General features: G+C 44.4%; 1 protein-coding gene across 1 annotated transcript in view; it reads left to right on the top strand.

Moving 5' to 3' along the window:
• Positions 1–22,610, top strand: part of DDX23 (DEAD-box helicase 23) — a 130,372-nt gene extending 107,762 nt beyond the window's left edge. Inside the window, exons 9-17 of the mRNA XM_068123710.2 lie at positions 7,029–7,172; positions 7,369–7,594; positions 10,822–10,967; positions 11,207–11,384; positions 11,653–11,895; positions 12,064–12,215; positions 15,212–15,320; positions 19,494–19,668; positions 20,141–22,610. Coding sequence (XP_067979811.1) covers positions 7,029–7,172; positions 7,369–7,594; positions 10,822–10,967; positions 11,207–11,384; positions 11,653–11,895; positions 12,064–12,215; positions 15,212–15,320; positions 19,494–19,668; positions 20,141–20,364 — 1,597 coding nt within the window. The 3' untranslated portion in view covers positions 20,365–22,610. The remainder of the gene's footprint in view (positions 1–7,028; positions 7,173–7,368; positions 7,595–10,821; positions 10,968–11,206; positions 11,385–11,652; positions 11,896–12,063; positions 12,216–15,211; positions 15,321–19,493; positions 19,669–20,140) is intronic.
• Positions 22,611–23,105: the final 495 nt, after the last annotated feature.

Below are 23,105 nucleotides of genomic sequence, written 5' to 3'. Positions count from 1 at the left end.
GGCCCTACACACATATAACCTAACCCACCCGGGCTAGTTTTCACTGCCATACACCCCATAAGCTATTGCTCCTTTGCCCCCACCATGGGAAGGGTGGCAGGGACGCCACCCTTACCCACCGGGCCTATCGCTCCTCAATTCCCCAGTCCTCTGGCACTAATAAGCCCCCCTTATTCAGAGGTACTGGGTCCCGCCTCGGCATCTAAAGCCGAGGCAATCCACGGGGGCGCCTGCTCGCCGGTGTAAGGTCTTATCTGGTCGGCGTGGACGATCCGAGGGAGGGCTCGTGGCCCCATTTTGATCTTAATGACCACGTCACAGATTTGCGACAGGACGACTCCTGGGCCTTGCCAGGGGGAGGTGAGTTTTGGGCACCTTCCCTTCCTCCTCCGGGGATTAAAGAACCAAATCTTCATCCCCGGAGCGTATTGACTCCCCTGGCTCCGGTCGTCGTACCTGCGCTTCATCTTTTCCCCCGCCAGATGGAGTTGGCGGCGGGCGAAGGCATGGACTAGCTCCATGCCTTCCTCTAGGTGACGTGCGTACCCCTCCCTCGGCGGGTTAACCACTGTGTCTGGCACGGGACCGCATAGCAAGTCGGCGGGAGCCCGTAACTCCCGCCCATACATAAGCAACGCTGGACTGCATGCGGTGGCCCCGTGCTGGCTGGTTCGGTAGGCCATAAGCAGATAAGGGAGATGTTCGTCCCAGTCATCCTGACGGGTGGCGGTGAACAGTGCCAGTTGTTGGATTAAAGTTCGGTTGAATCTTTCCACCATCCCGTCAGATTGAGGTCTTAAAGGCGTTGTTCTGGTTTTCCGAATTGACAGGAGACTGCACACATCTTTTAGCAATTTGCTCTCAAAATTTCGTCCCTGGTCGGTGTGCAACTCCTGTGGAATCCCATGCCGGCACACAAATCCTTCCACGAAGGCCTGCGCTACCACCCCTGCTTCTTGGTTGGGGAGGGCGTATGCCTCCGGCCACTTGGTGAAGTAGTCCATCACAACGAGGATGTACTTATTACCTAGGCGGGTGCGGGGTAGTGGGCCTAGGATATCCATGGCCACCCGCTCTAGGGGGGCCCCCACCTGGTGTAATTGAAGGGGGGCCCTCATCCTCCGTGCTGGTCCCTTTTTGGCAGTACAGGCGTCGCATCTCCGACACCAGTCCTGTATGTCGCGCCCCATATTCACCCAATAAAACCTCCGGCGTTCCCGCGATGTTGTCTTTGTCCTGCCCAAATGGCCGCCGGGGCGGGTACCATGCACCTGTTGCAATATGTCGGTCTTAAATTTGTTTGGGACTACCACCAGCCAGGAAGTTCTATCAGAGGGAACCTCCACCCACTTGCGATACAAGATGTTATCCTTCAATTCCAGAGTTTTCCACTGAGCCCAATATGCCTTTGTTTGCGCCCCGAGGGGGGTGACCTCTTCCCCCTTTGGTCTTTGCCCCAATTTGGTTAACTTCCCTTTCCGCTTGGTCCCTCATGTCCCTCAATTTGCCTTCCATTCTATTTTCTACCCCCTCTAACCCCTTTTGCATCCCTTCCATTTGATTCTCTTGAGCGGCCATTCTGTTTTCTACTCCCATTAACCCATTTCTCACCTCTTTTATCCCGTTGTCTAACCCCTCAAAATTATTGTCTAACTTCCCAAATTTCTTGTCTAACTCCTCAAAATTATTGTCTAACTTCCCAAATTTCTTGTCTAACTCCTCAAAATTATTGTCTAACTTCCCAAATTTCTTGTCTAATCCCTTAAAATTATTGTCTAACCCCTCACTGGTACCCCTCGCTTCATCCCTCATTACCCCCATTTGCTCACTCTGAGCCCTCGCTTCGTCCCTCATTACCCCCATTTGGTTTCCCAACCGCTCACTATCAGCCCTCATTCCCACCATTTGTTCCATAAGGGCCCTCATTTGCAGGAGGAAAAGGTTCGAATCCACCAGGGGCGCTGCCACGGTCGCGGGCGTGGACGCCGTGGCCACTTCGTGCGTGACAACGCTATTTTGCGACCCTGCCGCCCTCACTGCTTCGCTCTCCTCGCGTCCCTCAATTTGGTCCTGGACCGACCCTGCCTCACTCTCCCCTACCGGACCCCAGCTGTCTTGGTCTGCCATAGCGCGACTTTCAAAATTCGGGTTTTTATTTCCGTATAACAAATTCAAATTTCGCCGTTATAATTTCGCGCGGGAAACGCGCTCCGAACCGATTCTACTACAAATTTGGGCCTAATAAATTTAGTCCCGGGTTCGAATTCCACTCCTCGACACCAATTGTTACGGACGCGGCTTAGATGTTATTTACCGAGCGGTTTGGTATGACCACGTCTGCACAAGTTACCCGATTATACCCGAACGTTGACTAATCGCGCTACGCTAGATCAATGAAGGAAAAGACACACGGCTGGGATTAAAATGACACGACACCAGGGATACGGTTCTCAAGACCTCCGGAGGAGATTATATTAAGGCGGAAGGTCAGATTACAGGGATGAGAGGGACAGCATAGAAAGACAGGCACTTAGACACACTTATATTAACCCCAACAGACGACAGATAAACGGGACAAAAGGCTGACTCACACGGGGATTGATGGCAAGGAAAGCGGGTATCGATGGCTCAAGGTGCACTCTTGGCTCAAGGACAGGGTACTGTACGGTCCAGTAGATGCAGGAGGTTTCACAGCGCTCGAGGTGGCGTCTTGTCGTCTCAAGCTGGGGGCGCATCTGACCTCACATCCGGTAAGTCGCTGCGTATATCCGGCGGGGAGTGACACGCCCTCGGCTCGTTAGCTCCGCCCCAGATGGAATCGGCTCGTTGCTTCTCATTGGGTGCATGCGGGGGGGTTACCGGCTCCGCCCTTGACGAGGGGCTGACAGGGAGCCCCTTCGTGGTAACCCCGTGGAGCGCATGGTCATGGCGGCTAACCGAGCTGGTGGGAGGACGCACACTCCCCCCGCGCGCCGTGGTTGTAGTTGTTGTTGTAGCTGTAGTTGTTGTTGTTGTTGTTGTTTGGGGAAGAAGATGGAAGGAGGTATGGGAAGGTCCTAAACTCACTACTGGTGCCATATAATCACATTCTGGTGCAACGAAGAGTCAGAATTAATGGAAAGGAGTCCTTAACTGACATAGACTAAGAATAACTAGCAAGATGTCCGAAAGTTGTCTACGTGAGATGCGGTGGACCTGGGCACGACATTTAATGGGGGAAAAAGGGGAAGGTCGGTTCTACAGAGTGTTGTTTACAGACAATGGGACTAGGGAATGGGGGATTGGGGATAGTTGGGGAGTATTGGGGAAATAGGGGAATATTTACAAGCGGATATGGAGGCCAAATTCCATATTCGCAACAATATATATATATATATATATATATATATATATTGTTACAGACACGACTTTGATGTTAAAGTGGGCCGAGCGGAATGGCCGTCGTGTCCGCACAAATTACCCGACTATACTCGACGTTGACGAAGTCGCGCGATGCTGGCTCAATAAGGAAAAGAAGACACCCGGCTGGATTACAATAACACAATACGACACCAATGTTTCAATTCTCAAGTATATTCGTACGGAAAAGGTTAGATTACAGGGGCTAGAGGTATATTACAGGAAGACAGGCACTTAGACACACTCTTATATTAACCCCGGACAGACGACAGACACACGGGACAACGGCTGACTCACACGGGGGTTTGATGGCTAGGAAAGGCAGGATCGATGGCTCCAGGTGCACCTGGGCTCAAAGGTCAGAATCGACTCGGTCCGGTCCAGAGATGCGGGGAGGTCGCAGCGCTCGGATGGCGTCTTGTCTGCTCAAGCTGGGGGCGCATCTGACTCAGCGCTCGCAGGTGGCTTTCCTTCTCCAAGCTGGGTGCGCATCTCTCGTCACATCCGGCGCGGGGCCGCGTATATCCGGCGGGGAGTGACACGCCCTCGGCTCGTTAGCTCCGCCTCGTGGAATCGGCACGTTGCTTCTCATTGGGTGCGTGCGGGGGGTTTACCAGGCTCCGCCCTTGACGAGGAGCTGACAAGGAGCCCCTTCGTGGTAACCCCGTGGAGCGCATGGTCTGGAGCTAATCGAGCCGGTGTGAGGACGCATCCTCCCCCGCTCCGCCGCCATCTCCTCTGTTGTTGTTGTAATTGTTGGGGAAGAAGATGGAAGGAGGTATGGGAAAGGTCCTAAACTCACTACTGATGCCATATAATCACATTCTGGTGCAACGAAGAGTCATAATTAATGGAGACGAGGCCTTAACTGACATAGAATAAGAATAACTAGGAAGATGTCCGAAAGTTGTCTACGTGTGGTGCGGTGGACCTGGGCACGACATTTAATGGGGGAATAAGGGGAAGGTCGGCTCTACTGATTGTTATTTACATGCAATGGGACTAGGGAATGGGGGATTGGGGAAAGTTGGGGAGTATTGGAGAAAATAGGGGAATATTTACAAGCGGATATGGAGGCCAAATTCCATATTCGCAACAATATATATATATATATATATATATATATATATATATAGATATATATGTATGTCACGGTGTGCGGCCATCCATACGTAGGTGCGTACATTAGGCCATCCATACGTACGTGTGTACATTAACATTTGACTAAAACATCTCACAAACTACCCGACCAATATAGACCAAATTTGGTACAATGCATCAGGACAGCAAGGTCTCATGGGATTGTGCTCCCCATGAGGATGTGTCTTCTATAGAGGGTGTAATGGGGGGGTTTGCCCCAAATATTGGTATTTAATTCAAAATTCTTCTCAGAAACCGCCCCACAGATCCAGACCAAACTCACCATGACCATGCCCTAACATTAGGTTGTGCTCTTCATGATCGTATCTCCCACAGAAAGGGGGCCATAGGCCCCCTCCCAAAATCCCTCATTTTCACTAAAACATCTTCTCCACAACTACCTGAGCAATACGGACCAAATATTGTACCATGCATCAGGACAATAACGTCCCATGCGGTTGTGCCTCCCCATCCGGATCCATCTCTATATATAAAGGAGGAGTGTCTGTCTGGATGTCCGCTTATAACTCAAGAACTACACATCGGAGAAAAGTTTTAGACACAGATTCGGAATCAGCATAAAATTCCGGTGGTTATCGGCTACTTTTTATTTTAATATCAATGGTTTAAAAAACCGCGCCAGCTGCAATTCCATGGTGTAGTTTGTGGCGGCGCTATTGCCCCTTTCCGATCCCATGACGCATTGCGGTTCCAATTCGCGATAAGGTCTATGCGCTATCACCGACACATTTCCACCTTTTCCATACCTTTTAATCAGACTTACCTTATCGTCCATCGTAACCACATTACGCTTGGAAACACTAGCATTATCCTTCTTCGAACCCATGGCTAACACAGACACAGTAAAGGAATACTGTATGTTGCCTCTGTTTTGAATGAGAATCAGTGGTTGCGCATACGTACAGTATACTGTACGTACACATTTATATATTTTTAATGTGCTTTTTATTGTATTTTAAATTGTTTTTTAGCTTCTTTTATTGTTAATTTATGTACTATTTTATTTATTTTAAATATCTTTTTAAGGAAAACAAATGTTTTCACGTCCATAGGAGTGATGTAAAGTCGCACATAATGACGTTCGCTGCCCGGTCATGAAAGAAATTATGACTCTCTTGACAAAGTGACATGCAGATCAGGCAGTAAACCTCCCAACTGAGTTTCTCAACAGTCATCAGCCTCAATTCTAAAATCCTTAATTTTCATCCTATTGACTTGAACTTTGAATAGGATTTACATATCGGCTTACTGAATTAAACCACCAACTATTTTTGAGATCGGCGTCGGCCAAAAGGTCAACGTAGGCCAAAGGTCAACCACTTTTTTTTCTTTTTTCTAAAATCCTCAATTTTCATCCGATTCACTTGAAATTTGAATGGGATTTACATATCAGCAAACTGAATTCAACCAACAACTATTTTTGAGATCACCATAGGCCAAAAGAGCAACATAGGCCAAAAGTCAACAACAATTTCAAATTTCTAAAATCCTCAACTTTCATCTGATTGACTTGAAATGTAAAGAGGATTTGCATATCAGGTCACTGAAATTGAACCACCAATTCTTTTTGAGGTCAGCATAGGCCAAAAAGTAAACATAGGCCAAAGGTCAACAACTTAAGGTGAAGTTTTAAAAATCCGACATTTTCATCCAATTGACTTGAAATTTGGATAGGATTTGCATATCGGGTCACCTAATTCAACCACCAATTATTTTTGAGGTCTAAAGGTGAAAATATCAATATGGGCCAAATTTCTAAAATCGTCAATTTTCATCTAATTGACTTGAAATTTGAAGAGGATTTGCATATCAGATCACTGAATTAAACCACCAATTATTTTTGAGGTTAACATAGGCCAAAAGGTCAACAACTTATTTCAGGAATATTTCGAGACATATTTCTGGCGCAGGGGCAATCAATGAAGGTTGTAGGCCTGAACTTCACAGAACAAGTGTTTGCCCATGGCCAGCTGTACGTGGGCTGCTCGAGGGTTGGAAAACCAAGCAATCTTTATGTCTTGGCACCAAGTAAAAAAACCAGAAATGTTGTATACACAGAGGTTTTGAGAAATTGAAAATTGAAAAAACGTCATGTCGGAAATGTACTGTGATATTGCTCTAAAATATACATGTTCTTTTCATCATATATTTGTATTATTCTTATTCAACCCGGGCTAAGCCGGGTACCTCAGCTAGTCCCTTATAAACGCAGAAAAGGGTTGTTTCACTTCCAATTCAGGTACCTTATTTGATGAGAAATTGCTGTCAGTCCCCCACGGGGATATGTTTTGTTACTTTATGCTTCCCCTTCTTAAAGGTCATCCTTTTTCTTTTCAACATTTTCATATCAAACTGAAACATTGTTATTTATTGATAGTAGAAATGTAATTGTTCTGTTTCAGGGAGGCTTTTCAAGACCTCATGTTGTTTTGTGTCAGTACCTCCTCATAAATCCAGCTATGTTTTAGGTATAAGGAGCGTCATCAAGTTCAGCTTTATGGAAGAGGGTACCTTGCTGGCATTGACCTGAAGCAGCAAAAGAAGGAACAATCCAAGTTTTATGGAGACTTACTGGAGAGGAGACGCACACAGGAAGAAAAGGACCAGGAGGAGTAAGTTTGTTTGTCTCTGCATACTTGTGTATTTCCAATGAAAGACTTCAGTTTGCCAAATTAACCAGGTCAAACTGGTGCATGCTTCTGCCCGCACTGTGGACTCGAGCATTATTCGTGCTTTAAGCCATTTACATGTTGTGATCTGCTACTTGGTGCTCTCTTGAGTGACTGACTGCTCACGGTGAATGTGCAGAGTCCGACTGAAGAAGGAGCGCAACAAGGAAGCAAAGCAACGCTGGGACGACCGCCACTGGTCTCAGAAGAGGCTGGATGAAATGACAGAGCGTGATTGGCGTATATTCCGTGAGGACTACAACGTGACCACCAAGGGTGGGAGAATCCCCAATCCGATCCGTAACTGGAAGGAGATTGGCCTTCCTTCACATATTGTGGAAGTCATCGATAAGTGTGGCTACAAGGTAAAACCTGGTTGGAGGTTCTGCACCCGTCTGACACTGAGTGCAGTAAATATATTTTAAGCATGCTCTTTGCAGGCTATAAATAAGGCACAGATATGTCACAAGCCAAGCTGAAGTAATATATTGTTGCATGCACGGGGTCTGAAGCTGCACTCTGTGGCAAGCATTGCAGCAGCTCCATTAACCCGCCCGCATGGTGCCTAGTAACGGAAAACTGAGCAGCAATTGCCTGATTTCTGTCTGTTGGAGATTTTGCATGCTTTATAGCTACTTTGTTTCAAACTACCTCTATTGTGGGAAAGGAGTCGTCTCGGCAAAATAGAAAAATGCAATTTAAACTAGAACTGCCGCTTATAACTGCGAACAGTTATGCCCGGTACCGAATGCCACCCGTTTCAATTGCCATGCCATCCTATTACATCATTTTTCATCAAACTATATTTCTCATGACTAGTCTATCCCAAGAACTGCCACTTGCAACTGCGAGGAGTGATTTCTACGTTGGCGCTTACAAAACTGCGAGCCGTGAGGAAGAATGTTTGATAAGTATGATGTCCTAGTTCACATGGTTTGGTAGCCATATTAGATCGGAGGATAACATTTAAAATCTTTTTCTCTGGAATCACTTCACCGGTTAATGCGAAACTTCAAATATGTCATCCACTACCCATGTGGAAAAAGGTTTCATAACAATGATGCCATAGGTTACATGCTTTGACAGCCATATTGGATTGATTCGAAGGAGCCATATTGGATTAATTGTGAAGCCTTTATTTGAATTACAAACATAAAGGAACACCTTCTATATTTTCATACTATTCAGCCTTGAATAATGTCACATATCAATGCCGAGATCATCCCAAAAATTATAAATATAACCAGGTGTACATACATGAAGCAAAAACATGCATACTGCTTTTGTGCATATATAATACATCGTGGTTATTTACCTGGGACAATTCCAATTGCACTGGTCAATGGACTGACCCCTGAGGCCTGCGACCTATGATGCTTCACAAAATGGTGACGCTTTACTTTGATTGTGGGCGGAGTCGGGCGAGCTGTCCAACCAATGGGACAAAGGCAATCGCGACGTCACTTCTGTAATTGTGAGGTCACTTCCACCGTGACAAATAAATGAATACACACCTTTTCATGCCTGCACCGATGAAGTCGCCGGAGGCATTGTTTTCAGATTGGCTGTCGGTGCGTGCATCCGTCCGTGATAGGTTTTCATTGCTGCGATAACGTAAGAATGCCTGAAGGGATCCAAGTCCAACTCGGTACAGGTATGTTTAATGATGTAGAGATATACGCATTCGTTTATGGGGTCAAAGCTTGGAGGTCCCATTATGTAAAAATAACGTTACCGAGCTAACTTGTGAACCACTGATGGGATTTTAATCCAATCTTGGTACAAATATATATCATGATTCAAAGATGAACTGATTAGATTTCAGCATCAAAGGTCAAAGGTATGGCCTCTAAAGGCGGTTCATTAAAGGTCAAAGGTCAGAGTTTGTAATAGGATTTAATAACAACGCAACGCAATGCAAAATAACAACGCAATAACTTAAAAACGGCTGAAGGGAACTAAGTCAAACTTGGTAGAAGTATGTATAATGATGTAAAGATAAATAGATTAGATTATAGGGTCAAGAGGTCAGAGGTCCCGTTTATTTTCAGAGGGGCTTTCTTACAGGCAAGGTTTATGCAATTCAACTTCTACAAGTGAACATTCAAAAGCTGAAAGAGCGGATTCAAGCAGCGTTTGGAGAAATTAGTCGGAATTTGACAGAAAATGGTCTTGGAGTATCATGATGCACACAGGGGATTTGTAAAGTGGCGAATGGGAAATACCATTACAGGCCAGACAAAAGCACTAAATTTTCCACAGAATTTATTTAGGGCATTATGATTAATTTGAGAAGGGTAGCCATCAAAAATGGAAAAAAAAAAAATTTCAGAAAATGATACTGCTCTTAATTATATATGATTTATTGTTACTATATTGATTACTTCTTCATACATATTATATGTATGCTATATGATTACGTCATACATATTATAAATCACACAGTTATTACTAAAGGTCCAAAATTTGCCCAAGTTCATTGAAATATTCCATTCTTTTCATGGTTTTGTTATCAAATCATTGCAGCCAGAAGCTGAATTGTGAATGATTTACAATATAAAATGAGTCAAGATAATGAAATAAATTGCAATGACTGTAATAACATCCACAAATAAATAATATGAATTGAAAAGTATTTGCCGTATGGTCGGGTTGTTGGTGACTAAACCAACACCAATCACTGGCTTTGCTAGTGGGGAGGGTGACTGTGACACCTGCCAGGACCAAAAACAACGCCTAGCAAAGGGCGGATGAGCTCCCGTCGGGAGCCAATGGCCATCCAGTGAGGATATGGTGTCTCCTAAAAAACACCGATCCGGTTTGCACTGGTTCAAGTCATACCAAAGACTTTTAAAATGGTTCGTGCTGTTTCCTTCCTTGAAAAGGATAGAACACGGACAATCCCCATCGGTTGGTATCCGTGGGGAGGAGGAAATTCCTCTTGAGGAAATGCCCCGCTGAGTACGGTGAGAAAAGCGGCGCCATTATGACGTCGTTGGTACCCAAAGCATCCCGAGGAGTGACGGTAGTGACGGTATCATTGCTGGGATCCCTTACTGCAACCTAATTGTACTATTTTTAAATGGCTACCATTCTAAGATTAATCATTATAACGTGAGGAACATTCATGAACATTTGGCACTTTTGTCAACTCGGTAATGGTATTTCCAAAATATTTCATTAAGCTAGCTTACTTAGATGCACTGTGTGAACATGATGGAAATCACTTTGAAATTCAAAATTAATTTTGTACACTTCTGAATGCAAGAAAAAACTTTTACCACAAAAACTTGAACTGTGTACCTATATTCGATAAATATTTTGTTCAATTTTGTTTCTTCGCAACAGAATTACTGGTGTTCAAAACCAGGAACAGATAAATGGGCCACCTTGTATTTATAAAATCATCGGTATATCTTATAGAGCATATGCAGAGGTACATTTTCTGGTCATGATATATATATATGTTGAGGGATGCCATTTTACACTGGGCAGGTATTATTTATTTTGGCAAATGCATTGCTAGTGTCTTCTGCAAACGAACCCTTAAATGGAACGCTCATAACTCTTCATATCCTTTACCCAACCCCAGGAACCAACGCCCATCCAGCGGCAGGCTATAACTATTGGCTTGCAGAATCGTGACATCATTGGTGTTGCTGAGACAGGCAGTGGAAAGACTGCGGCCTTCCTTATCCCATTGCTCGTGTGGATTACAACATTACCCAAAATAGACAGGTGGAAAATCCTTTGCAGCATCGGCAAATCTCTTTGCAAATTTATTTATTTAATTGGATGACGAAAGTGCTTTGATGCTGACCATATTGTATTTTGCTTCCTGTTTTTTTTCAACCTTTCATGTTTTTTTTGGTTTTTTTTGCTGTGGTGTTGCAAAAAGAATCCGTTTTTTTATTTTCCTTCCTTTAAAGAACTCCTTCATTTTGTTTTCTTTTTTTCCCTTCTCTTTCCCCTTCAAGAATTGAAGATTCCGACCAGGGTCCTTATGCCGTGATCCTGGCACCCACACGTGAGTTGGCTCAGCAGATTGAGGAAGAGACTATCAAGTTCGGCAAGCCCCTCGGTATCCGCACCGTGGCTGTCATTGGTGGTATTTCGCGTGAGGATCAGGGCTTCCGGCTTCGTATGGGCTGTGAGGTTTGCGGATACCCAGTACAATCACCATTTATGTTGTTTTCAGGCAAATTTATCTAGCACACGATTTTCTCAGCAGTCCTGCACGATATTCCGTTTAGCCTCCAAAGTTGCTGCTTGGTTTTCTTTTGAGGGAACCAAGGTTGGAATTGATCTGTTTTGCGTTGTTCTTTTGAAATAACACACTATCTTTTAACCACAGTGAGGAACATTTCCATTGTAATAATTACTATACAAACAATAATATTGCTTATTCTGTGCGTATGTGCAGATTGTTATAGCAACGCCTGGTCGACTCATCGATGTGCTTGAGAATCGCTACCTTGTGTTGAGCCGCTGCACTTATGTCGTGCTGGATGAAGCCGACCGCATGATTGACATGGGGTTTGAGCCTGAGGTGAAGAAGATCCTAGAGTACATGCCCGTCACCAATCAGAAGCCAGACACAGATGATGCCGAGGACCCTGATAAAATGACTGCAAATTTCGAGTCGGGCAAGCACAAGTACCGCCAGGTGCCATGATGTGTTTTTTTTGATGATTTTTAAGATACTTTTAAGGAAATTGTCTCGTGTTTGCATGATTCCTTAATAGCAAGTCACAGCCTGGTGAGCTTGGCATCACGATCATATATATATATTGATTTTATGACATTGTTTTTTGTTTTATTTTGTGTGGCACAGACGGTCATGTTCACAGCCACCATGCCACCGGCTGTGGAACGACTGGCACGTACCTACCTTCGCCGACCTGCTGTCGTCTACATTGGCTCCGCCGGCAAACCTATCGAGCGTGTTGAGCAGCGCGTGTTCATTATGTCGGAGGGCGAGAAACGGTTTGGCATTCTTATACTGCATGCAATCATTTTTCAATTTTCTTTCTCTACCTGTGCTCTTTTTTGCAATGCATGGCCATGAAACCTGTTGAAAAGAGAAAAACTCTGCCACTCTCCGTTATACACAGGCACACAATTGAAGATTGTTGGAGCTGGAATCCACTCAAATTCATTTGCAGAAATGCAAAACGTTTTATGTGACAAAAGGGCTTCAAAAGTGATTTGATACATTGCAAACTTTTCACATTCAGCAGCAGCAGTTTGTTATTTGGATTCCATGCTCATGGAATTTGAATGACAGCACCTGGATTTTCATGAGTGTGAAACTGTTTGAAGATTGTGCTCTTGAGCTTGTCCTTCACTTTAAACAACCTCCCATCTGCCTGGAAGACAGCCCCAACACACTCATATGCAAGAAGGGTGCAAAAATCCATATATCCATCTGTTGGTTCGACAGTTTAACTCCAATTCTGAACAAATCATGGAATCCATCATCACAGCCAACAGTCTTTCCTCCTTTCAAATAGCCTGATTGTCATTTTGGATTCTGTACCAGGCAGGTAACACTGGATGTGCTGCCGCTTCTCTGGCAATGACACACTGAGTCTCTACATTTTAAAAAATACGTCGGATCTGTGTTTTTGGATATAAACTGGGCCTTGACAATGTCTGACACCTATAAACTTGTGCCCTGATTCACACATTTCACTCCTGGGTGTTGTTGAGTCCAAAGCTCTCTAGAATCATTGACATCTACAAAGAATCAGAGGCACAGGGAGGGACTCTTCCTGTCACACTGCGGACAGATTGTGACCTTTCTTGTTTTTCAATGGTACTCTTCTGTTCTTGCTCCCCTCGCTCTTTCAGTTCTCCAGCTCTCTCCGGGCTCTCCAGAACACATACTTTCTTCTCATAACCTTGGTATGCATCCAAAATAGTCCTTATGCTCAATCAACTTGTTTCTTTTCATCTTTGCTGTCGCCCACCTTTGCATCCGTTTTTCTGAGTCAGTACAATAAATCTCTTCATCGAAGTGTCATGAAGATGGCAGTGCACCACCATTTCATGTTCTCTATCTTCTCCACCCCCATTAACCCTCCCCTCACCTAACCCTCTTACCTGCAGGATACAATATTTCTTCTCTCCTTTTTTTCCTGTTCATTTGTGCGTACCAAAGTAAACCTTTTAAATTGGTTCCTTTTCCTTTTCGTGAATGCCAGTGTACAAAGTGATCTTAGTCGTGATGGTATTCATTTGGAAGGTGCTATTTCTTCAAAGATTCTTGCAGATCGACACGTGCACAAAGCATCACATTATCAAATGATAAACATATAAATCTAATGGAGGCCTTATTAGCACATGGCTCATGATGCTAGGATCCGAGGCTCAAATCCCATGTGCCATGTTGATTTGTCTATTGTCTCCTAATGTCCTAGTTCTGTTTGAAATATATCATGTACAACCTCCTCCATAAGCATTAGATCACTGTAAGGAAAGGTAAGGGAGCGGGGGAAGATGTAATTCCAGGAAAGGTTCTACACTTTATAGGATACTAGCAGAAGTACCCGGCATTGCCGGGCGGGGGAGGGGAGGGGAGGGGAACGGGGGGGAGGGGAGAAGAGGGGAAGGGGGAGAAGAGGGGGGGATGGGGAGGATGAGGGATGGGAAGGGGTGGGAGGGGGAGAGGGGAGGGGAAGGGGTAAGGGGGGGAGGGGAAGGGGTAAGAGGGGGAAGGGGGAAGGGGGAGGGGCTGGAGGGTGAGGGGGGAGGGTGAGGGATGGGAGGGGGAGAGGGGTAGGAGGGGGAGGGGTAGGAGGGGAGGGGTGGGGGGGGGGGAGGGGAGGGGGGAGGTTACATTACACCGATTTACATTGAAAACTGCTGAAATATGTACGCAACTTCAACTTAGCACAGTTTAGTAAATACTTGAGATAAATCCATGCGGTAAAAGATTGCTGAGAGTTGCTAAGACCTACGACTTAGAAATTCCACCTGGACACACTTCAGGGGGCACTTTCAAAGGGGAGATGTGCTTATTCTTTCTAAAAAATATTTTAGGTGTGGTATAGACACGATATTTGCATGCATCGGTTTCAAAAATCGAGCAAATATGGTAAATATTACTCACGTGAAACCAGGATCCGTCTCGGTGGTAGCCATGAGTGTGTAGATGTCACATGATCAGTCATGAAGTGGTTAAGTCCAAAATATGACATACCATGGCATAAAAACGATTTGCCCGCAAAGCATTGCACCGCAACGGCGGTCACAGAGTGCCATGCACAGCGTGACGTAAGTAGTGCGCGCAGCGCCCCCGGCGGAATTACCGGTCCCTATCGAAGACATTTAATTCATATCGCACAAAATCGACAAAAATCGACACAAAACACGATCGCTTTTCGCTCTGAATTACGTGCAAACGTGTGACGGAAATCACCATCGCCCAGCATCGAATGCCAACCAAGATGGCGCCCGGTAACTGCATCTCCACCTACGTGGAGTGAATGGCAATGGTCACATCACTTGATCGCTCTGAGCGAATCAGTCTAGCGGCGGGGATGGAACATCACGTGATCGCTCTGAGCGAATCAGCGAGCTGTTCTGACACCGGCTGAGATTAGCGGGTACTTCGCTGAAATGCGCTGAGGTAAATATGAATAAAAAATATGGATCGTCAAATATTTTGAGGTCGGCCATGTTCGTCCCAGGCTCAATGGCCATGTCTATGCCAAATATCAAGCACATGAGCCTCTCTGTTTCGGAGTCTATCGGTAACATTACACACACACACACACGCGCACACACACACACACACACACACACACACACACACACACACAAACTGTGTTTTATATATATAGATATAAGAAAAGAGTTTTTACCATTGGACTTTGGATCTAAGGATGGAGGCAAACACATGGTTTTTTCAACTTCTATTTGTAATTATGCATTCAAGGAAAATGAATTTTCTCATCCCATCAATTTCTTCCGAGCAGGAAGAAGCTTCTACAAGTTTTGGAGAAAGATTTTGAGCCTCCAATAATCATATTCGTGAACCAAAAGAAGGGCTGTGATGTACTGGCAAAGTCTTTGGAGAAGATGGGGGTGAGTTGTTGTGATGTTGTTTTTGACATGTATACATGTGTCAAAGAAGGGCGGTTGTGGAGGACACAGTACACACTGTCCTACACACAGCGGGGTCCAAGAGTACGAGTTCATTTAAATCGATGCCAAGCTTTCTCAAATCACAATTTCAAACATGAATTTGTCATCATATTGAAAATATGTATCCATATTCTTTAATTTAATATCGTTATTGTAATTGATTTTTTTCATTTATTCTTGTTATTATAATTTATCTTTAATTTATTATCGTTATTATAATTTATCTTTAATTTATTATCGTTATTATAATTTTTCCTTAATTTATTACAGTTATAATTTATCTTTAATATACTATAATTATAATTTATCCTTAATTTACTATAATTGTAATTTATCTTTAATTTATTATCGTTATTATAATTTATCTTTAATTTATTATCGTTATTATCATTTTTATTTAATTTATTATCATTATTATCATTTTATTTAATTTATTATAGTTATAATTTGTCTTTAATTTATTATAGTTATTAAAATTTATTTTTAATTTATCATCGTTATTATTGACTGACACTTTGTCTTAACAGAATAAATTAAGCAGTCGTCCCCCATCACGTCCCTGATAGCGTGTCTCCATTGTGCTGATGTCTTGGTGGAACCTCACCATGCTCATCGCTCACATCACCAAGGTTGGCTCATGTTGGGGTTTAAACCCCCCTGATAGTGTCTCCATTGTGCTGATGTCTTGGTGGAACCTCTCACCATGCTCATCGCTCACATCACCAAGGTTGGCTCATGTTGGGGTTTAAACCCCCCTGATAGTGTCTCCATTGTGCTGATGTCTTGGTGGAACCTCTCACCATGCTCATCGCTCACATCACTAAGGTCGGCTGCGAAGAAATCCAAGTGTGAATGAAGCAAATGCAACTTCAGCGACATGCGGCAACCCATCTTTTCAAAGGCCTTTATCATATCTTGAACAAACTCGGCAAAGTGGGCTGCTCTGTGGTTCCCCAGAAAATTGTGGAATATCTGTTTGAAATCCTTCCATGCAGCCAGTGGGTTCAGCTTTGATGGGAAGACTGGATCGGACAATAAATCCCGAATTTGTGGTCCCATTAAGTCATTGTTTCTGTCCGGAGGTACAAACAGTGCAACATGTGCGAGGTGCCCATGTCTTGTCTTGGTCGCCCAACTGGCAACCAAAGTGGTGCTTGTATGCGACCTTGAGGCGATTAGTTATGTTTTTCCGTTGGGTACGAGGCGTATATTCGTCATATACATAGCAAAAGCAGTCTGCACTGTTGATACATGTTCGTCTATCCATATCAATGTGAAATGTAATAATATCATCATATAATATTATTATAATATTGAAGAACGCAAAAGTATTTTCTCCTTTTTTTTTTTTTTTTTTTGCCTCAACTAATTATATGGAGCATTTGATGACATTGACTAATTATTTAATGTTTGGTTCCATGCAATTCCATAATGAACAAGATTCTTTTATAATTAAGGCTAAAATTAAAAATTCCTCGAAGGCCCGATTGTGTAGCTCTTTGCCCATTGCGGAGTTGCAACAAAATCCGTTGAATTTGGACTAAGGCAATTTCCTTGTTTTTGCTGTAAATTTAAAAGATAGCCCCGAGTGGGCGGACGATCATCTCTTGAGGTTGTAGTTCAGACCACTGCTGATTTTGGGAGGACTCCCCTGGGAGCTTTCCTGATCCCCCTGGAGGGCCCTTAATGCAAAATTGAAACATCTATGGTAACAAAATTGAGTTATTGTTATTGTCAGCAGACGATGGTTCTCCACTATGCTGAAAGCCAATGCTATTTGAATGAGTAAGCTTGGCCGCCCCCCACACACACTGTAAATTGAATGCCCACCCCTGTGCTGGCTGTTTTGACACCCCCCCCCCCCCCACACACACACACACACACACACACACACACATGCCCCACTCCGGTGCTGACTGTTTTCACACCCCCATACACACTGTAGATTGAATGCCTCACTCCGGTGCTGGCTGTTTTCACACCCCCATACACACTGTACATTGAATGCCCCACTCCGGTGCTGGCTGTTTTCAGACCCCCATACACACTGTACATTGAATGCCCCACTCCTGTGCTGGCTGTTTTCACACCCCCATACACACTGTACATTGAATGCCCCACTCCGGTGCTGGCTGTTTTCACACCCCCATACACACTGTACATTGAATGCCCCACTCCGGTGCTGGCTGTTTTCACACCCCCATACACACTGTACACTGAATGCCCCACTCTGGTGCTGGCTGTTTTCACACACCCCATGCACACTGTACATGAATGGCCCACTCCGGTGCTGGCTGTTTTCACACCCCCATACACACTGTACATGAATGCCCCTCTCCGGTACTGGCTGTTTTCACATCCCCATACACACTGTACATTGAATGCCCCACTCCGGTGCTGGCTGTTTTCACATCCCCATGCACACTGTACATCGAATGCCCCACTCCGGTACTGGCTGTTTTCACATCCCCCTGCACACTGTACATTGAATGCCGCACTCCGGTGCTGGCTGTTTTCACATCCCCATGCACACTGTACATTGAATGCCGCACTCCGGTGCTGGCTGTTTTCACATCCCCATACACACTGTACATTGAATGCCCCACTCCTGTGCTGGCTGTTTTCACACCCCCATACACACTGTACATTGAATGCCCCACTCCTGTGCTGGCTGTTTTCACACCCCCATACACACTGTACATTGAATGCCCCACTCCGGTGCTGGCTGTTTTCACACCCCCATACATACTGTACATTGAATGCCCCACTCCTGTGCTGGCTGTTTTCACACCCCCATACACACTGCACATGAATGCCCCACTCCAGTGCTGGCTGTTTCCACATCCCCATACACACTGTACATTGAATGCCCCACTCCTGTGCTGGCTGTTTTCACACCCCCATACACACTGTACATTGAATGCCCCACTCCGGTGCTGGCTGTTTTCACACCCCCATACACACTGTACATTGAATGCCCCACTCCGGTGCTGGCTGTTTTCACACCCCCATACACACTGTACACTGAATGCCCCACTCTGGTGCTGGCTGTTTTCACACACCCCATGCACACTGTACATGAATGGCCCACTCCGGTGCTGGCTGTTTTCACACCCCCATACACACTGTACATGAATGCCCCTCTCCGGTACTGGCTGTTTTCACATCCCCATACACACTGTACATTGAATGCCCCACTCCGGTGCTGGCTGTTTTCACATCCCCATGCACACTGTACATCGAATGCCCCACTCCGGTACTGGCTGTTTTCACATCCCCCTGCACACTGTACATTGAATGCCGCACTCCGGTGCTGGCTGTTTTCACATCCCCATGCACACTGTACATTGAATGCCTCACTCCGGTGCTGGCTGTTTTCACATCCCCATACACACTGTACATTGAATGCCCCACTCCTGTGCTGGCTGTTTTCACATCCCCATGCACACTGTACATCGAATGCCCCACTCCGGTACTGGCTGTTTTCACATCCCCCTGCACACTGTACATTGAATGCCGCACTCCGGTGCTGGCTGTTTTCACATCCCCATGCACACTGTACATTGAATGCCCCACTCTGGTGCTGGCTGTTTTCACACACCCCATGCACACTGTACATTGAATGCCCCACTCCGGTGCTGGCTGTTTTCACATCCCCATGCACACTGTACATTGAATGCCCCACTCCGGTACTGGCTGTTTTACATCCCCAAACACACTGTACATTAAGTAACACATGTAAATACCTGCTTCACTCATTGCAGATTTTACACGTAATGGAACTCTAATAGAGTTTTTAACCATCATTCTCTATTACCCCTTTCTATAAATTTCCGTTATCAATGACGATAATTATTTTCATCGCTCTGTTAGTGTGATCTGAAATCAAAGTTTATCGGTATTCACTGATAAACATCGAATCCTGCCAAGGCTATACAGTATGCATGAAATATGAATTATGATCATGGAACTTTCATTTTGTCAAAGTGATGGAAAAAACGTCCCTTCGTTAAACCTGCTTCATTTTGTGTGATGATTGCCCTGCACCCTCCCTCCTCCTCCTCCTCTCCATCCTCCCTGGCTCTGCCCTTCCCCCATTGTTGCTCCATACAGTACAACGCATGTACCTTGCATGGCGGCAAGGGCCAGGAGCAGAGAGAGTTTGCACTGTCCAATCTGAAGGCTGGTGTCAAGGATATTCTGGTAGCAACAGACGTTGCTGGACGTGGAATAGACATCCAGGATGTTTCGGTGGTCATCAACTACGACATGGCTAAGTCAATTGAGGGTACGGTGCTGTCGTCTACATTATGCTTCCTCCTCTTTATTCATTTTAAACCACTGCAGGCTTTTGCAGGTTTTCCTTCAGGTCTCTTCTTCTCTATTATTGAACACTCCTGTCCTCCCTCCCCCTCCCATACCCCTAAATAAGCCCATGCACCAAAATTGTGCATGCCAATAAATGCAATCTGGAAGAAGTAAAGAGAACATGTCTAAAATATGATTGTCTGTGGAAAGTGTAAGCATGCATTAAACTGGAGGAACATTTGACTTCCTTCTTTTACTTTTGATCTCTTCCCATCCTCCCTTTTTCATATCTTTTCGGATTTCCTTTTCTTAGATGTATTTTCTCTATTTCAGAACCTGCTCCTCCTCCTTTTCCTCTTTGCATACGTAGTATGTAGATTGCCATTTACAGATGATACTTCAACATCCTCGTAGGCTAACTGATCCACTCCACGTTCCTCGTCTTTACACAGATTACACTCATCGTATCGGGCGCACAGGCCGTGCAGGCAAGAGCGGGGTGTCCGTTACTTTCCTCACCAAGGAGGATGGTCCGGTGTTCTACGATCTGAAGCAGGCCTTCCTTGGTAGCCCTGTGTCCGTGTGCCCGCCAGAGCTGGCCAATCACCCCGACGCACAGCACAAACCAGGCACGATCCTTACCAAGAAGCGGCGCGAAGAGACCATATTTGCGTAGATCCAACTGCAGAAGCACTGATGTGCTCTCGCTTTTCCTCATCACTGGCTGGTTAAGAAACCCAGGTTGTGCGTATACCTTTGTTTCACGTTATGTTGGTTGTTGTTACCACCATGTGATCATGTCTTGTGCGAAGAATATTTTACATATCCGAATGTTATGTTCTGATTAGTTGGATTTTGTTGTTGTTGTTTAAACAGCCTGTACATATTGAAATGTTTTCAAAATTAATAATTTAATGGAACACATGACATCGGTAGTTTATCCTATGGTGTTTAAATGATTTTTATTCCGCTGGAAATTGAATAGCTCAGTTAAAGTAAAAAAAAATTAATTAAAAAAAACCTCCGTCTCTGTCTCCCCAGCATTTGACAGCCAAAGGCGGTTTGTTTGGGCATATTTGTCATGTCCGTGTTTTGTTCGTTAAGCCGGTTATCGATAAACTAGAAGGATGGCCAATCTGATATTGATCTTGCGTCATTTTGAAGCACATTGGCAATTTCTATGTATCGGCGTGACCAGGGCCACCTGAATCATGGTGTGTTTAGTTGTTGTTTTTCAGCTAACGACAGCCTGTGTACCTTTAATGGGACAGCAAGGTCTGTTCCTATAGCAAGCTGTGACAGTGGCGGCGGCATAGCTTTTAGTGAGTTTGGTTTGCAAAAAACGTGGATGTAGTTGGGGAGATCCATATGAAAAAATGAAGATACCACAACTGGTAAAGCTGCCCATCAAGGAAGACACAGGTGTGTGACCCTTCAACCACCAAGCCAGAATTGTGTACACGTTGTGTTTCAACTGCTGAGTACCCTACCATGAGACGGGTTCTGGGGGCGGGTGGGGGAGATCTCGTGAAGGCGATATGCGATGCCGATGGTGAGATGGTTTTCGTATTGCTTTTGTTGTTTGACTTTGAGAAGGGGAATACGGAGGGGTAGAGGGGGTCAATTTACATACGTGATATGTATGTAGGTTTATGCATACCTTTTACTCGCAAACGTTACTACGACTCATAAACTCTTATGATGAAGGGCTGTTGTAAGAATTACATTTTTATTTGTAACTTGGAGTTTACCCTGAACATTTTGATTTCTTGTACGTGACCGTGGAAAGGCCTTCAATGTTTGGTCACGTTCCGTTAGGTGCTTTCTCGATTGTACTGAAATTGTGTTGTTGGTGAAATGCAAGGAAACAAAACGGACGGCTAGGCCACAACAGAAATCAAATACCATGTATTTGATGAAGGTGATAAAACAAGATGGCTGCACGTTAAGCATTACAAGGGATGTTTAGCTCGCAGTGATTAAACTGCTTGTGACATGGCAGTGATAAAACAATTATTATTTTTTACTGCCAAGGCTTTCGGTTTATGTTCAGGAACAGGAAGTGCCCTTTGTTTTCTATTGAAAAGCTCCCCTGGAATCAAGTTTTTAGTGTGTGTTGGCAAATCCAGGTCGTCGTGTATCGAAGAGCTTGAAAAGCAAATTGCTCCGAGCCTCCAGCTGCTCAAGATGCCGATACGCATCAAGTGTGTCGTTATACTCCACATCTACAGACACCACCATGGTTGTTCTGCTTTTGGGGGTTTTATTGTTTTTGTCAGCAACTTGGCTATGACAGTCATGGTCATGTGACGAGTTTCTTTTTTGTGGGTTTTTTTCTGTATGAAATATTCCCCGTTATCCATCTCTCCATAGGAGTTGTTTTTCCATCTTTTATACATTCGATAACTGTGTCCATGTTTCCCTGCAATTTCCTTTATTTTTGCACATCTAGTATGTGCCTTCTCCCTGACACTCTCTTGTCAGAATGTTAACCTCGCATTCACAGTTATCTAGCTCTTTCATAACCTTAATTTGATCTCTAATAAAACCAAGAATACCACTTTGGTGTCTTTATTTGCATACTGCAAAAAAGTACCCCCCCCCCACCCCCCCCCCCCCCCCCCACTTCTCCCCAATTTTTGCATTCAATGGTTGTATCTGCATTTGATATTATATGCTTACTGCTTTGAATTTTAGGCAGCCATGCGCTCATGCTGTCAGTAAATTCCAGCCTTGGTCAATTTAAGAGGCATTATACAAGCACTCAAAGTTGGAATAAATTATAGGATATACGTAGATGGCAGGAAAGAGAATTGTAAGACATAAAATATGCACCTGTGAGTAAGAGATTGCCTTCTGCTTTTATGACAGCCCTCATTTGTAACCCACCCACAACAAATAAAAATTCAAACTTACCTGATAGATTTGCTTGGTGTGTGAGTTAATGAATCGTTTCCCTACCATGGGGGAAGGCTTATTGTTGTTGGAGCGTTCGTTTCTGCAATTGGTGCCCTCAATTTTAATAATACCAGAGTTTCTTAGACCCTCAGGAGTACTAAACAGATTTTAGAAAAAAAAACAATTCTTCCTGCACTCCCAACACTCCAAATTTCCAATCTGTATCATTCTGAGTTGTATCTTGGAGCCGGCTGGGACTTTCGGAATGAAATTTTACATCAATAATGTGATTACAAAGTATATGGGTTTGCCTAACAAAAATGACCTTGACCTAGTTTTTAGAGGTCATGACTATTTTTATAAACATTTTCCCACCAAAACTCAACCAAAGTTTGTCCGATCGGAACAAAATTGCCATGTATAGATAGCCTAGAGTAAGGTGCATTTACACTTGATTTACATCATACCCCTCCAGGTTAAAAGGCAAGGCCAAATGGTGGTCTGAAAAAAAAACCCGTT

The sequence above is a fragment of the Myxine glutinosa genome, chromosome 7 (assembly GCF_964187855.1).
Source record: "Myxine glutinosa chromosome 7, kmMyxGlut1.1, whole genome shotgun sequence".
In the NCBI taxonomy this organism is placed as follows: Eukaryota; Metazoa; Chordata; class Myxini; order Myxiniformes; family Myxinidae; genus Myxine; species Myxine glutinosa.
This window is presented reverse-complemented; position numbering and strand designations above follow the sequence as displayed.